This window comes from Mus caroli, chromosome 9 (genome assembly GCF_900094665.2).
Source record: "Mus caroli chromosome 9, CAROLI_EIJ_v1.1, whole genome shotgun sequence".
NCBI classification, from domain to species: Eukaryota; Metazoa; Chordata; class Mammalia; order Rodentia; family Muridae; genus Mus; species Mus caroli.
Window position 1 is genome coordinate 80074744 of NC_034578.1, and position 17581 is coordinate 80092324.

The 17581-nt window shown below is 41.4% G+C and overlaps 1 protein-coding gene across 3 annotated transcripts in view; it reads right to left on the reverse strand.

The window, feature by feature from the left end:
• Positions 1 to 1849: 1849 nt before the first annotated feature.
• Positions 1850 to 17581, reverse strand: part of Lca5 (lebercilin LCA5) — a 50676-nt gene continuing 34944 nt past the window's right edge. For 2 of the 3 annotated variants that reach the window (XM_021172283.1, XM_029481114.1), the window contains exons 4-8: positions 12219 to 12356; positions 11212 to 11305; positions 10198 to 10340; positions 9101 to 9230; positions 3929 to 6613 (exon numbers count right to left, since the gene is read on the reverse strand). In XM_021172283.1, the coding sequence (XP_021027942.1) occupies positions 5715 to 6613; positions 9101 to 9230; positions 10198 to 10340; positions 11212 to 11305; positions 12219 to 12356 (1404 nt within the window). In that variant the 3' untranslated portion in view covers positions 3929 to 5714. Of the gene's footprint in view, positions 2366 to 3928; positions 6614 to 9100; positions 9231 to 10197; positions 10341 to 11211; positions 11306 to 12218; positions 12357 to 17581 lie in introns of those variants that run through there. The other variant, XM_021172284.1, reaches the window with a different exon arrangement.

Genomic DNA, 17581 nt, shown 5'->3' on the forward strand with positions numbered 1-17581 from the left:
AGTGTAAGGTGCAGTGTCCCCATATCTCATCTGTACACTGGCATTACAAGCTCCGTGCACCGGATTTGAGTTTGCAAAACACTGCAGCCATTCCTGTACATAAAAGGACACCTCCTTTCCCTCTGCTTTCCCTATAAAAGTGGTTCTCAGACTCCAGCTGTGTCTATCAGGATGCCCTCGAGGGCTCATTCAAATACGGATGCGCTCTGATGCTGTCTCGGCACAGGAGGCTTAGAACGTAGCTGTCAACAGGCATCTTTGCCCAGCTTCTACATGTTTCAGCAGTTCTGAGGATGCATGAAAATTACTGCCTGAAGCATAAAGCAGATCGATTTAAATGTTGCTCAGTATATTCAAGAGAAAAAAACAGTGTCCGGTCCAGAGAAACTATGCCTGCCTAGGATGAGGTATGCTTAGATATTTACAGAAAACTAGACTTGAGTGTCATGGACCTTATTGTACAAGTGCCCTGGACACAACATTTACCTGGTCGGTGCTTTTGGGGGTCTATTGATTTTACATCCTTTTGGAAATTATTTTAAGTGCATGTGGGTTTGGACTCATTATTTGAAGGATTCCCCCTGTCCCAAATACTACCCATAGCTCATAGATTAGAAGCATATAGTTTCATACACTGGCTGTGTATGAACTCTTGATCTCCTGTTAAAATCAGACATAACAATGCCCTGTTATATAGATTGTATGGAAAAAAAATGTACCTAGCCAGAATACATTTCTACTGCACAGGACATAGATTTTAATCAGATCAGTTAGTGGGGACAGGCAGCTAGCTCTCTTTAGCCCTGGAATTCAGGGGGTCCCCCACACTGCTGCCTGGGTGGCATTCTCTGTAGCAGAGTCCAGCACAGAGAGTGAACATATCGCTGCATAACATGGGAAATGACCCTTCTGACAGTTTGTAGACATTTTAGGGAGATAGTGCCAGCTGAAGGGATCACTGTACACTGCTTGAGGCAGACAGGCAATCCCTTGCCTTCTGATTTCTCTGTGAGTACATCAGAGAAGCAAAATTACGTGCAAACTCGCTTCCCCCCCAGCCACAGCTGTTCCTTCACGGAAAAGCCCAATGCCTTCTCTGGAGGGCTGCAGCCTCTGTGCGAGTCAAGAAAGATGAGAACCATCTTACCTGAAGATGGCTAAGGACATGCCTACCTTTTTAAATGTTCATACTGACAGCCTCAGCTATTTAAAAGATGTTTGGATGGTAAAGATTGCTTTGTGTATGAATGCAGTGAGTCCATTTGTGCATACTGTGTGTCCATGTGTGTGTGTCCATGTGTGTGTGTCCGTGTGTGTGTGTGTGTGTGTGTGTGTGTATGTGTGTCTGTGTAAGCCAGACGCTGACATAAGGTATCTTCCTTGATCATTCTTTTGCCAAACCTAAGCCCATCCATTTGATTTGGTTGGTCTAGCTAGCTTGCATGCCCCAGGGGTCCCTTCTCCCCAGCCCCTGTGCAGAGGCAACAGGCAGACAGTCACTTTGCTTTATCCCTTTAGTCATCTCTCCAGCCCATGTGTGCATCTCTTAAATACAGAACTAACAACACTACCCATCTTACAATGTGCTTCCTTCTACTCTCTTCTTCTCCTAAAAATATACCACTTCAATTGATTCTCATAAGCATGCCCCACTTCACATATACGGAACTTGAAGACCAATTATTTGATGAAAATTGTAATTGGTAAGCAGTCAAGTCTAACCTATTTCCTGACCTCAAATCCAAATGTGTTTTTATCCTGTTTTGACTCATTTCTAATTTTTATTTTGTGTTATGGACTGACTTAATATGTTTACAAATGTAGAGACATGTGCTAGAAATAAACTATTAATTTTTTTAAACAAAAAAGTTTTTTTTATTGAGAATTTAAGAAACAAATATAACATATTTTTTTTACCACATTCACCCACCGTTTCTCCCATACACAACTCCCCTCAGATCCACCCCCTCCCAACTTTGTGTCTTAAGAAAATCCAACTCCAGTTTGTGTAGCCCACATACTCATGGGTATTGGGTTGGGCCAACCTTAGATCTGGTAGGATCTAAGGGAACCTACCAGAGGCTGCAATCTTAGAGAAAGCTGACTGTTCCCAGCAGCCACCAACTGTCCAAAATGCTTCATCAGTGAAGCCGTGCCTTCCCCATTCCTAACCTTGTCCTGAGCAGGGCAAGAGCAGAGAGTCCATCCTTCCCTGATTAAGGCAACCAGCACAGAGAGTGGGCATATCACTGCAAAACATGGGCAATGACTCTTCTGCCAGTTGGTAGACATTTTAGGGAGATAGTGCCAGCTGAAGGAATCATGTAGATTTGAAGCTATCAACTTATTCTTACCAAAAGATTACCTGAAAACAAGACAAAGCAAAAGTAATAGATTTTGGTTTTTGTTTGCTTGCTTGTTTAGTTTTATTTCTTATGTTGTGAGTACTGAGTACAACATTCTAGCTATGAAATCTGGGTATATATACGCTGTAACACGGGTGACGTGTTTACCTCAATTCTAAAGAAAGCAAAGATTGACAAAGTATCAGCTACTCAGGAAAAGGCCCCGTGAGGAATAAATGAGCCAAAGGACACGAAAGCAGGAACTGCCATCTCGGGCATTTGAAAACTATGCTCTTCCCTTTTCTTAATTCCTTCTCCATAACAACCACCAAGCAGCCACATTTGAGTGGCTGTGGCTCTCAGCATGGTTTTGGGTGTGTTAACTCACTGAACGGGTGTATACAAGCCCCGCAAGGTAAACTGCCTCAACAGCAGAGCTTTGCAGAGAGAGAAAGGAGAATGCAGAAGTTCCCAGGCTTCCAGACATGCCCACTGTAGCAGAAGTGGGTTGGGAATTAACTCCCGCAACCTAAGGCCCAGCATTGTCCAGACTTTTAATCACTGTGAGGCTTTCCCTCTGCCTCATGCCACAAAACCTGTCTTGAGAAACTCTTCCCAAGTTCTTTTTCTGCTGTTCTGTAGAAGAGCTCACAGTGCTAAACAAAGGACAGTTAGTACAGATCCAGGACAGGATGTCTTCAGTATGGATACCTTATGGTTGGGGGCTTAGCTTAACTGCTTATGGTCTTGTGCGACCAGTTTTGGTGTGTGTGTGTGTGTGTGTGTGTGTGTGTGTGCGCGTGCAAGCGCACACACATGCGTGGGTCTGCTCCATTTTTTTCAATTATTTATTTCAACTAGCTATAATAACAGCAGCTGTTTATCAAGTGCTTCTACTGTGCTGGGCACTTGGTGAAGCATTCGCCTCCTTGTGCGTTTCCCTTACTTATAACCATCATAAGGACAACAGAAGACTGTTACGAACTAAGGAAGCCACAGCCCACAGATACAATTTGCCATGTGAGGGCAGCGCCTACAGGGTGAGTCTCCACCCTCTCTATTCACCTCAATAAGAGGAGAGCACTTTCCATTGACCTTTTTAAAATGGACTTTAATGTGAGAAGGGTAAAAAAAGGCTTTATGGGTGTTCTCTTTGCCGAGTTATGGAAATCTCTATGTGTCTAAAGCACTCATGCTGTTGCTTCAGGGCACATTTTCCTTCAGGTGTCCTGAGCAGCCAGGGACTCCAGCTTGGAATGGGAAATGAAGATGAGGAAACCGAGGGTCAGTCAGGAAACAGGCCTGTGTTCCCATTCAGCTTCATTCTCCCCGCCTGCACATTCACTCTATTACCACGTGAAATAGGCGGCAGTGCAGGAGTTATTAAGGTCGAAGAGATTAATTAGAACTATAATTACCTGATAAGACGCCCACACTGTCTAGCCTGAGTTAATACAAATTCATGTGCTTCAACTAAAAGTCCTGAACAAAATAAAGGTGAAAAATTCAGTACTAACCTCTCGGATCCTGCTTCCATGGCCTGTCTCCCAAATATAAAGTGTCATTCAAATAAAGAAACCCAGTGTGTTTGAACCTTTTATTAGTAAGAGTTCTGAGTACAAATAAGTTTAACTTGACATAGAAAAAACTGATTTGCTTTCTAAGTTCTGTACATTTTAATATCAAAGTTTAATCCTAAACATCATAATGCCTTTAAGCTTTTAACTTAATTTAATTTTGATAATTCTTTGTTTCATTGGGTTAAATAGTCTTTTAAGTAGAAAAAGGCATAAGTATAATGAAAATAATGAATAAAAATTTTTCTGGAAAAAAAACAATTTAAAAACCTTAAAATTAGAATACTTTGGTAGAAAACTTACAGCCATGAACAAAATTAACATTACATAATGCTTTATCAAGAACTGTATCACAAATAACATGTTTACATATATTACAATGATTTGCAATATAGTAAATGCTTATTCACAGAAGACCTAAAGTCTTCTTTTGAGAAAAGTTTTAAATATTATTTAGCACTTTAAGAAGAGTCTGTTGCCAAAAATATGACAACAACCCAATCCAGGAGGATGACAGCAATACAGCTGTGAATCAGGACCGACCAGGGAGGGTCTTATCAAGTACCAACAGAAGAACCCAGTCACCATGGCAACTCTTTCCCCCAATCAGTATGTATGCCTTGTGTAAGATGCACACTCTGAACAAATGGATACACTGCTCCAGTCACCCACGTAACATACAGTGTTTCTCCTCAGCTGATTGAGTACGGCTCCAACAGACCAGACCAAGTCAGTAAATGCCCCTGCACTGTCCTGAACTGAGTGAAAGGAGACCTGTGCCTTTCAACAGGAAACTATTGCATCTCCTCAGCCAGGCAGGAACCCCAATTCGAAAAACTTCTTTGTGAGGCTACATCAGCATCTGTCCTGTAAACCCAAGAGTATCACACTGCTGTCTCCTGAGTTGGAGCACAAGTTCAAATCTTAAAAATATGTATTAAAATTTCCAAACAGATCACTCTGGAAACATAATTGAGTTGAAAATTATTCTGGGTTGGCCTGGTATTTCTTCTACTGCCTGTATTTGGTAGAGAATCTTCCACCTGGTCACCAGAATACTGAGTGTACAGAAGAGGAGAGGAAGGACAGAGCGCTCGAGCCTCCTACAGCCACGGGGAGGGATGCCATGAAGGCAACCGTGTCTCCTGTGCTCTGCTGTGATCCACGCGAGTGGCCAGCAGAGCAGCAGTGAGTGGCTGCAGGCCTGCAACTGAGGAGTACTGATTACTCCTCAGCAGTAACCGTCCAGTGTATACTTCAGTGCCCAGGGATATTCCCACAAGAAAGGAAGTCCCAACTTTATTGCCATCACCATTCAAGAGTGGCTTGGTTCTGTCACCTCAGACAAGGACACAGCTCCTAAGTCCCACTGCTGTCTGCCACCTGAGGTCTCTAATCCTACTGGAGACCCTCAATTTCCACTTAGCCATTAGTAGAAAAACAATACTTCGGCTCACTGATGTTGGATGAAAAATAGAGGGGAAAGAAACGAGGAAGATTCCTGTGAAGTAAAACTTCCAATGTGCTAGTTCCATGAGACCTAGCTGTAAAATAGAAAAATCGTACGCAACAACTCTCCTTTGGGTTCATTTCAAAACAAAAAAAGCATTCTTAGCAACATGGCTTTATGGTACGGCACTATGTTTAATTGTGCCATATTTAGCCACTAAAAATTACTCCCTACTAAGGCTACTTTACCATTGAAAGTTTAAATGTTTATAATAAATACTGTATTAAAATACTTTAATATTTACAATTGAAAAAATATATATACTCTGTGTGCTCCAGTCAATCATCTGAGGGTAACCTCTTCAATGTCCTCGTCAACAGAGTCAACGGCCGTGACTGTTGGCTTATTGCTTGGGTGCTTCAACCGGTGTCTATTTGGATTAAAACTTCTTCCTTCCCTGAGGAAAAGGTCTTCCTCTTCATCACCAGGCTCCCGGACTCTGCTGTTTCTGTCCCCAGAGAGGAAATGAAGAGGGTCCATGTCACCTCTGCTGGCAGCAGGAAAGTGTGGGTCGGTGCTCTTGGAGGAGACACTGGTGTTGCTGGCGCTGGGGCCAAACAGCTGCTCCATCAGGGTTGCCTTTTTCTCTTTCCTCGACATTAAATCAAGACTGTCTTTACTCGGGCTTTCAGAACTGTTGCTTTGGAAATCTAAAAGGCTACTTTTTTGGCTAGGTGGATTTGACTTCCCTAATGTTTTTCCAAATGAAGGCACATAGCTACCAAATGAAAACTCATCTAGAGGGGCTGGACTTCGGATCGGTCCTGGACTTCGGATCTGTCCTGGACTTCGGATCGGTCCTGGACTCGCGCCTTCTTCCCTGGGAGTTAAAAAACTCAAGTCCGGCAAGTGTTGTCCATTAAACGATCGGTCTAAGGACTCGGGGAACGAATAAGGTCTGGCACTTCTGTCTGGAGAGTGCAGCTTGGATTCGAAGTTGGGCAGCAATGGCAAAGGGGGCCGCCCAAGGTTCTGAGGATCTTGGAGTTCTTTGTTGATTTCGTTCAGTTTGGCAAGGAGCATTTCTGTCTTTAGTCTTTCTGCCTCATCTTCGAATTTATCGACAGACTGAGCTTGATAATTTTCCGTTGGGAATCTCCCAGCTTCCAATGCCAGCTTCTCTGCTCTCCCTAGCAAAGCTGACTTGCCTTTCACCTTATCAAGTTCTTCTCTTGCCCATTCTGTATAAAATGAAATTTTAAAAAAGGAATTTTAAAGCAATAAGTATTTTTAAATACAAAAAGTCAGCTACCATCTTCTGAAAAATGTCTTTCAATCTACATTTGACATTCTAAGCAAGGTGTAATGGACATTGTAATATTTTGTTTCTATGCTTGACATTCTGGATTAGAAAATAATTAATACAAATTGCACTTAAGGATCCCATGGCACACTTTGGTCTTCAATGTAGCAGTAGGAAGGTTCTCTATGGAGTACTGTCCAATTCATGATGTGTGACAAGACACACAGAACAATGAATGAGCTTACATGTAAATTCTTGGCTGTCCTGAGAAGGCAACCCTTATATACAACTCAAATAGCAAGTGCATCGATTCAAATCAGACAAAAATCTCAGTTAAATCTCAAATGAAGAGCATTTATTTTTTTAAAGAGGTGTGTTACTCATCAAAAATATTATTTTCAGTCCAAGAGGTGGTGGCATATGCCTTTGATCCCAGCACTCAGGAAGCAGAGGTTGGTGGGTCTCAGAGTTCAAGGCCAGCCTGGTCTACAGAGTGAGTTACAGGCTACACAGAGAAACCCTGTCCTGAAAAAACCACCACCAGCAACAACAAGTGTGTGTGTCAACAAGTGTGTGTGTGTGTGTGTGTGTATGTACACATATATATTTCACAGACTAAAAAACATAAGCAAGAAATACTCCAGAGTAAAAAACCCTAGAGAGCCGGGCGATGGTGGTGCATGCCTTTAATCCCAGCACTTGGGAGGCAGAGGCAGGCGGATTTCTGAGTTCGAGGCCAGCCTGGTCTACAAAGTGAGTTCCAGGACAGCCAGGGCTACACAGAGAAACCCTGTCTCAAAAAACCAACAATAATAACAACAACAACAACAACAACAAAAACCCCTAGAGAATTAAACACAATTTATAATCAAGTTCTGAGGGAAGAAAATGCTTCCAGGAGCAATCTCATGTTTACCAACAAGATCACAATCTAGACAAGAGCTAAGGTAAATGTGTCAGAGAGCTCCTAAATGAGGGAACTGTGACAGAGACAATAAGAGAATGTCTGTGCTTGGAACAAACANAAGCCATATTCTTAAGGGACTCTCTATGAGGTGCATAATTCATTTGTAAAGGTTCAAAGGGGTTTGTGTTGTTGTTGTTGTTGTTATTTGTTTGGTTGTCGTTGTTTATGGCCATTCTTGGCAGTTTTCTATAATTTTGAAGTCATTTTCTTATGAAACAATTAAAATATCATAATTTTAAGCACACAGCATACATTCATTCTGATATCAGATCACCCTATAAAGAATAAGGGGTATGCAATGGTATCTGCATTTGGAGGCTGATTATGGAGCTAGAGAAAGTACCCAAGGAGCTGAAGGGGTCTGCAACCCTATAGTGGAACAATATGAACTAACCAGTACCCCCAGAGCTCATGTCTCTAGCTGCATATGTAGCAGAAGATGGCCTAGTCGGCCATCATTGGGAAGAGAGGCCCCTTGGTCTTGCAAACTTTATATGCCTCAGTACAGAGGAACACCAGGGCCAAGAAGTGGGGTTGGGTGGGTAGGGGGAAGGGTTTAGGGAACTTTCAGGATAGCATTAGAAATGTAAATGAAGAAAATACCTAATAAAAAAACAAAAACAAAAAACAAGAAAACAAAACAAACAAACAAAAAGAATAGGGGGTGAGGGAGAGCCTAAGGGATCAGGCCACAGTCTTCGGTCATTTTATCCCTTTTTGTGGTTGTTGTTGTTCCCTAAAATGAACGGCCTGTAATGATTTTCCATTCTGTGGATGAACCCATCAAAGCATCTTGCTCAGCCTCTGGCCCACAGTGATACAAATAACACTTCCCATCCAATTTGCATATTAACAACTTCAGGCAACAATTGGATCATAAATTTCTGTTCCATGTATTTCAGCTCAAAACAAACTCAAAAGATTTCTCTATATGCAACTTCCATGGAATTAACTGGGATATGGAAGTTAGTCTGGGACCCCTGGCGCCCACATCTCTAAGCATCCTTGATCCAGACAGAAATGAACTTCGTTTCCATCATCTAAACTATGTGAACTGCCTCTCCAAACTTAGACGCAATTCTAGTAAAGATCTGCAAATTAAAAACAAACAAAAATGCCGAGAACACTACTCAGGGCCCTGCAGAGCACTGACTTCCGTGTTTCAGCTAGCCCACAACTCAGTTCAAGGCCAATGCAACACAGGGTGCTCTTGGTTCTTTCTCAAGTTTTAGTCACCACGCGGGAGAGTTCATCTAAACTCACTGGAGTTAAGTGATTCATAATTCCCAAGCCCCAGTAGCAACTTGTAGTCTTCGTTTACTTTCTTTCCTAGTTCTGTTCAGCTGTTCGGACTCCCTGTTTTTCTCCCTCAGCCACTGCGGCCTGGCCTCAGCCTCTTCCTGTTCCCTGCAGCCACCCCACAGGGACGGCCCACCCTCTGTCCCCACAAACTCTCACCGCTCTCAGGTTTCCTGGCCTCCGGCTTTGCAGAGCACGGGTCCTCATCTTCACCATACTTTCCTTCTTGTCCCAACACTGAACTTAGCATCTCTGATCCATGTTCGTTGCGATCCTGGTACTCCAGGTACTGTTGTTTTGCATCCGAAAACGCAAATTCACATGGAGAGGAGGGGGGAACAGACTTTAAACTCAGTGGCTCATCCATGAAGCATGATCACCAAGTTACAAATCAAATCAAATCTTCACTTAATACATTAATGAATCACAAGTTCCATGTTTAGAACGAGTCTTAAAAAAGAAACGATTATCTTTTAGTTTAGCTAAAATTTTAAAGAGAAAGCAAAGATATATTAGAACCAATCAATATAATAAAAATAAACCCCAAAATCTACATGAGACTGTCAAGAGGTAAGCTGTAAAGGTAGCTTGGGTTTGTCTACTTTTACAACTAAATATGTCTATCCAGCTAACTAGAAATGGCTATTAACCAGCTATGGTAGCCAACTACGATGACTGATAGTGAATTGTAGAACACAGGTGACTAGCAGCCATACTGAATAAATCTTTTACATCTACATTTTGTCTAAAATCTCAAATTAATAATTAATTCTGTACTATTTAACTCAAATAATGTTATAAACTGACTCACTACCCCCCCCCCCATCATGGTTAACCTTCACTGTCAGCTTAGAATCAGTTGTCTAGGAGATGCACATCTGAGTGTATCCCTGAGGAACTTAACTGAGGAGGAAGGCCCATGCAGAATGTGTAGGGACCTACCCTAATGGCTGGGGACAAAAGAGAAAAAGAGGAGGCTGACTGAGTGGCCACACTCCTCTCTGCTTCCTGACTAGATGTCTCATGTCCCCCACCATAATGGAAGACATTCCCTCGAGTCAAAAGCCAGAATGAACCCCCTCCTTCCGTGGGCTGTATCTTATGAGATGCTTGGTCACAGAAACAAGAAGGTGCCTAGCACAGCTCCCCAGAGGACACAGGACCAGCAAGAGGTGGGACGTCTGTCAGGAACTTCCGACCACATTGGTGCAAACAGCTTTCCTGGAGTTTGAGTCCAGTCATTGTGCTAAACTCACCGAAGAGAGATATTCCGGTTCATCCCATCTGTTTTCATAGCAGAGAACTGTCTGGGCTGTGAAAGGAAAGTCCTCCAGCTCAAAGTCTTCAGCGGTCTGTACTCCTTTTGTACACTGGTCTGTAAAGTCACTCTGGCAGGATACTACCAAGAAAACCATAGACAAGCTTTCTAATACTGTGGCTATATATTCAATCGGCAACAATCATCCCAACGGAAGCACACATTTTGTTCGTGAAGGATTGGCTGCCAATTATGTGATTTGAGGGCAATTATACATACACAGATGCTAATAATCTTTCGCAAAGTTGATACTTTAAAAATTCTGTAATTTACAGGAGAATTATACTTTTGTTTAAAAAAAGAAAACGTGCACAATAATACAAACTATGAAGCGAAGTGACGTGAATGCTATTTGGGATTTGTTCCAAAATACACTAGGAAGTAGAAAGGGGGAGTGAAATGGTCACAGTAGAGAGTGCAACTGTGAGAGGTAGGTGCTTCATAAATAAGAAGGTTTTTAACCTTTTACTAAAACTCAGCTTATTTAAGGATAACATAAAAGCTGGGCACTGGCATATTCAAGTTTTTCAAAGACTGCATAAACTCTATCTTTTTAATTTTACACTAATTTTTTAATTAGAATTAAAAATTCTACTTCTTTTTTTAATTTAGGTATACAGGTTGTCTATGTTTTTGTGTGCCAGGTCTGTCTGGGTGCTCAAAGAGCCCAGAAGAGGGTGTCAGACCCCCTGAAGCTGGAGTTTCAGGTCACTGTGAGGCACCATACAAGAGTGCTCTGCAAGAGCAGCAGGCACTCTTAACCCCCCAAGCCATCTCCCCAGTCCTGGTCCCCTCTTTAACAAAAACAAAAGTTGAAAGCAATGTGATTCCAAGAAAATCTGATCCATAACAAAAGATCAAACATATTCCAAGGTCGCTCCTTCCCTTCCCCCTTCCCTTTAGAAGCCATTAGTTAGTCACAGCTTCCGCTGCAGCAATAATCCTCCCATACCATGTTTCCTTGCAATTTCTTTCTCTTTCTTTGGAGAGGATTTGGGCAGGCGATTAGCGTAGATGTTTTTTATATCCAATTCTTTCTCCTTTTCCTGAAAACAAACCCAATACAGGGAAGGAAGGTGAGCAGTTTGAAATTAAATATCATCATTGTGTTGACGGGTGTCTTCTCCATCAGACTGAAATACCTCTAGGTCAGTCCTCCACTGAAACTATCTAACTGGAGAAAGAAAGATCTCCTGGGAGGAGGAACTGAAGGTGCAAAAGGAGGGGGTAGCAGGGGCGGGGGTTGGGGAAGGAGGAAGGAGGCAAGGGGAAAAGAGGGAGAGGGGGAGAAGGAAGAGGATGCAAATACCACAAGTTCTACTTCCTCACCCACAGAGTGACTAATGCCTAGCTGTCATCCAGGCTCAGCCACAGAGACAAGGGCAGAGCCTCTCTCACGCATGGATTTTGAGTTACTAATGACTTAAAAGTTGGATCAGACTTTTCAACCCAAGAGCTCCTTCACAATATGGGAATGATGCCTTTTTCTGAGAACTTGGTGCTCCAAGAGAAAACTATATAAGATAATGCATAGTTCTGCAGAATTCTGAGCAAAATTTCAGTCCATCAATGACCTCTGTAAAATGCAATCGTGTTTAACACAATTAACTAATGTGAACTGTGTCGCCTCTAAACAAAGGGAACTTTAAAAGCAAGCCCTGCCCTGGTCACGTGCAGAAGAATGCTAGATCATTCAAGAGTGTGCTGTGCATGCTCCTTCCCATGATCCTCTTCTGGAACTCTGCTATTCATTTCACTTACATTGCTCCTGTTGGCATATACAGTATTTTACTTCGCTATAGCAATTATATTAACAAAGCTTTGCTTCTAAGTGACAGGTAATAGCATTTGGTAGATTATACAGTAGCAAATATGAAGGGTGACCGTTATTTTAAGTACTAGGTTTTCGTGTGGTTTAGATGGCGTAAGAAATCATGCCGTCGAAAAGAGCGTGCTTACCTTGAGCTTGTGATGGAGCCGCTGCAGCTCCTTTTGAAGAACTTTATTTTCATCGTAAGCCTCGAATGCTCTTTTCCTTTCAGCGAGGAGCTGCCGCTGGAAACTGTTCGTGCTCAGCTCCAAGTTCTTAGATAGCTCCTGTGTAACAACAGCAAAGCTGACTCAGCAGGGTCAGACCACATTCTGGTAACGCTGACCAGACTTTAAACCAGGCTAAGCTTAGTGTTCAGGAGCATAACACAAACCAGGAAACGGGCTCACGAACAGTAGGAAGATGCCTAGATTAGTGATCCTTCCCTGCTTTTCCTGATGATGGGTAATCAATCCTTACACATCTGCTTACAGCGCACAGTTGCAAGAGCTCCCAGAGTGCACTGCTGGGCAGTAAATACCAAGGTGGATGAGAGCAAACAGCACAGGTATGGAGCTGCACTGGATCGCCCTCTCAGGAAACTAGCTGTCCCCATGGTCTCTGAACAGGCCTCATCATGGTTATGAAGAATTCAGATTAAAATATTTAATCTTCAAATAAGTTGTTATTTGCCTACCTTCTAGACGTAAAACCTCACATAAAAAAGGAAATAAAAGGCAGTTACAGTCTCGCTATCATCATGGCTGGCATCTCAGAGGTGCAGCGTGCTTTTTCCTCACCACCATAAAAAAACCAAACCCACAGACTTTAGTGCCACAGTCCTTTAAGATGGCATCACCTTCCATGTGGTAAATCAGCACACGTTATTTAACCGGATTGTGCTGTCCCAGTTTTTCTGTGCTTCTGGTTTTTCCCATAGTGAATATACTAGAATAAGTAACTTAAAACATAAATTAAAATTTCTCCAGGGTAATGTTAAGAAATGAAATTTCTTGGTTCTCACTGAAAGAGAAGAGGAAATACAATGCTATTTTGGGAGAAACAACTTATCTGGTTTATATCAATACAGAAACATATAAGTTTCATCTATGTATATACATATATATTTATAAAATTCAGAAAGAAACCAAACAGCTTAGTTGTTAAAAAAAAAAAAAGGTAGAAGAAACATCTGACCAGTAATTTATCAAAGAAGACAGAGATATATAGGTACCAAACACAAGGCCCAGAATCCTTAGCTGTGAAGGAAATGCCAAGCCAAGCCACAATGAAGGAATATTACCTATCTGTTAGAATGCCTGAAACTAGGAAGTCAAACTGATAATGGTTCACAGGGATCAACAGCTTCCAATATCAATCACTGTGAGTGGGAATGTAGGGTGGGGGTTTTCAGGACAAAAGTAAGGGCTCTGGTGGCCCCAGCCAGGTAGGTGCCTTGGCTTGACAACTTTCTTCAATATGTCAATTAAGGAGTTAATGATGAAAAGCAGAGAAAAATAATTTATTCAGCGTGACTGAAAAAACAGCTGGCCAGGTAGACATCGTGGACCTCAGAATGACCTTAAGGAAATGATATTGCCTGTATTCCAATGGACAAACTTGGGTTAGTAACAATGATGCATCTGAGAAACGCAAAATTAAAGATGTTCTAATCTGAGCCTGGTGGTGCATGCCTGTAATCTCAGATATGGGAAGGCTGAGGCAGTAGGAGAATGAATTGAAAGCCACCCTGGGTTACATGGTATGATTCTCAAAAAATCCAAAATATAGCAACAAAGACATAGTACTAAGCTAAAATGTTCTACATAGGTCAGTACTGTATTCACAGCAGGCTGGATCTTGTCTTACAGGAGGATTAGTATAATAAAAATTAAGTCAACAGAAATAACAAACAAACAAAACCGTACTGGGGACAGTGGAATAAAAGAAATTACTATATACATGTAAATCCCCAAACTGGTATATTTAGGGCTAAGGGGCATAATACATATAACTTCCCCTCAGAAAGTCAATCTGTTAGCACATGCGACACAAAAAGAAGATGGGATCCCAAGACTGCATAATACAAATCAAACATTTTAAATGTTTACAATAGGTGAGTTGGTAAACTATTTAGTATTCATTGTAGCATTTGAGATATGCAACTCTACTTAAGCTTGAAATATTTCTACAAAACAGGTAGCAAGAAAACTGTGCCCTTGATTATTTTGGGGGAAAATCAGGAAGTCATTAAACTGAAGAAAGAAACACAACACGGGTAAAAGGGGTGATGAAATCTGCTCAGATCCAAATGACCATGCTGTCCAGCTGGAACCCAAGTGAGACCTAGGAAAACCAACATCCAGAGGGAAGACAAAACATTCTCAAAAAAGATGACAAAGTTTACAACCTGGTCCTTCCTGAAAGAAAGTCTATTTCATGAAGGAAAGTCAACTCTGAGCAACAGTGACAAGCTCAGAACAATGGCAAACCTGGAAAGTGCCAGGGGTAACCTAAAAATGAGATCAACTATCTGAAGTTGTACACTCAAAAGTTTAGAACCCTTGCAATACCTCAATTTCTGTGACTGCACAGATATTTCCTTGCCTGGGATCAAGGAACCTTTCAGCCAAGGACAGCAGAAGGAACTGTACCAAACAAAACAAACAAAACACCTTCGAATTCTGCCTCTCAAAAGTCCAGAGGAACTGGCTGTAACCTCACCTCACATATGCACAGGAGATGAACTTAAGTGGAAACCAAAAGCCAGAACAAAGAGGAACCGTGAGGTGAATGAGTGAGGAAAGCCACAGCTAGCACTCTGGGGCAAACAAAGATTCTAGCTGTGCTGGAGATGAGCAGGGCTCCAGGTGAGACAAACTGCAGGGCCAGGGCTCAGAAGTTCAACAGGTGTCCATGGCTCTTCTTGTCTATTGATCAGGACATAAACCCCACTGGCCACAATATTCATATACTGCAGGACATGATCAAGAAGCCAACCCTGAGAATCCAAGTCTAAAAGGAACTATAGTACAAACTGCAGGCACAGAGAACATAGTAGCTGAAATTACAGTTTAAAAATGTTCTCTAAATCAAGGGTGAGTAATAGACATCTAAGTAAAAGAGTCATTCAGAATTTCAAATAGACATGACCAGAAAAAGAATGTCCTCAAGGCACATTATAGATAAAATATAACAAAGACAAACATCATAACTCTCTGCAGAAAGCCCAAACACCACAGAAAAATGTACTGTTGTATCTGAAACCCAAGAGTAAACAACTGCTTATAAAGGCTACCATGCAGACCCAAGGTGTTCTTTAATATAAAGGAAGTGCTTTCCAAAGTAAGCACAAACTAAAGCAATTCATAACTACTAAGCTAGCATTATAGAAGATAGTTTACAATAGAAATAGGCTTTTAAAATGAGAGTAAGGAAGGAATCAAGCATATTTAACTCAGTATTTGGCAAATTTCTACAATAAATAAAGAGAGCAAAGAACAGTGAAAACAAAAGAACACAAAGAAACCAACAGAAAAAGAATCCAACAAAGTTACTCTCAAAGCAAATGACTCTCTTTCAGACTAGCTTATGAGGTGACAAAATCCAACTTCATTGGCAAAGATACACACACCGAAAGGGGATTTATCCAGCACACAGAATCTGTAAGCAAGCAGGAACAGGTGGGCTGATGCATGATAAAACAGGCTTCAAGACAGCATCAGAGGCAACGAAGAAGACCGTATCCTTAGCAAAAGGAAGCATACACCAGGAGGATATAATGGCTGTAAACATACATGCACTGCACATCCTTACACTCAGTTCTATAAACAGATAAAACAATGACCTCATCAGACCAACTCTCACCAGTGAGCACGTTATCACGACAAAGAAAAATTTCTAAGTTAAGATGGACCATAGGGAACAGACTTAACAGATAATCTGTGGAACATGCATGACAGCTGTGAACATACTTTCTTTTCAAGAGGCCATGGAACAGTCTCCAAAATAGATCAATTTTAAGCCATAAGATAAATTTTACCAAATATCTAAAGACTGAAATAATTTCTTATAAAATTAAAAATCAATAGAAAAAACACAGAAAGAACCAAAGACAAGGTATACATGCACAAAATTTCAAAGAATAATTTTAAAACACATCTAAAGGGGTAAAAAGCAAGCATGCAAACACTGAATGGTCGGTCACTCAGTCACTGAAGAAATCAGGGGGAGTGCTCAGAATCAAATGAAAGCAAACGTGCAACTTACCAGGTAGTTCTAGGGGAGGGGAGCATTACTGCAATACAGACCTACATTGAAAGAACCAGAGAGGGCTCAAATAAATAACCTACTGAGAATACCAAGGTCTTAGAAAAACAAGAGCAACCCAAACCCCGTATTAGAAGGTGAATGGAAAATAATGAAGATCAGAGGGAAAAAATCAGTGAAACAAACTCTAAAGGAACAATAGCCAGGCAGTCCTGACGCACACCTTTAATCCCAGCACTTGGGAGGCAGAGACAGGAGGATTTCTGAGTTCAAGGCCAACCTGGTCTACAGAGTAAGTACCAGAACTCCCAGAGCTATACAGAGAAACCCTGTCTTGAGAAAAGAAAAAAAAAAGGAAACCCTGTCTTGAAAAATGAAAACAGAAAATAAAGGAAGAGAGAAAGAAAGAAAGAAACAAACAAACAACTTTTAAAGGAATCAGTGAAACAAAGTTAGCTGTCTGAAAAGATACATAATCAGCAATAAGGAGAAACTCTTAGCCAAAGTGCACAGAAGTTGGGGAGGGGAGAAAAAGGGGTAAAGGAGGGAAAGAAGAGGGAGAGAGAATATAATAACCCAAATTAATAAAATTAGACATGAAAAGAGGATGTGGCAACAGATACCAGTGAAATCCATAGGATCTTTACTTGCTATTTTGAAAACTTCTAGTAAATTGGAAGCTAGAAGAAACAGTTCCATGTCTAGACTCATAAGATCTGCTGGAACTGAATGAAAGTGATACCCACAACTTAAGGGATCTAGAATAAGCAGTAAGGTGGAAGCAGCAATGGACTATCTCCCAATACACAGAAGCCAGTATTGATGGAATCACTGCTAAACCCTAGTGACTTTCCTGTGACAACACACCTGACCAAAGCAACTTCATTTAACCAAGGGAGGGTTTAACTCACAAGAGATACCTGTGGCCCATGTGTACTACAGCACTATTCCTAACAGAACTATGGTTCTTTGAGAATTTCTTTTTCTTCTTTTCTTTTCTTTTCTTTTCTTTTCTTTTCTTTTCTTTTCTTTTCTTTTCTTTTCTTTTCTTTTCTTCTCTCTCTCTCTCTCTCTCCCTTTCTTCTTTCCTTCCTTCCTTCCTTCCTTCCTTTTTATTTTTTTATTTTTTTATTTTTATTTTTTTTGGTTTTTTTCGAGACAGGGTTTCTCTGTGTAGCCCTGGCTGTCCTGGCACTCACTTTGTAGACCAGGCTGGCCTCGAACTCAGAAATCCGCCTGCCTC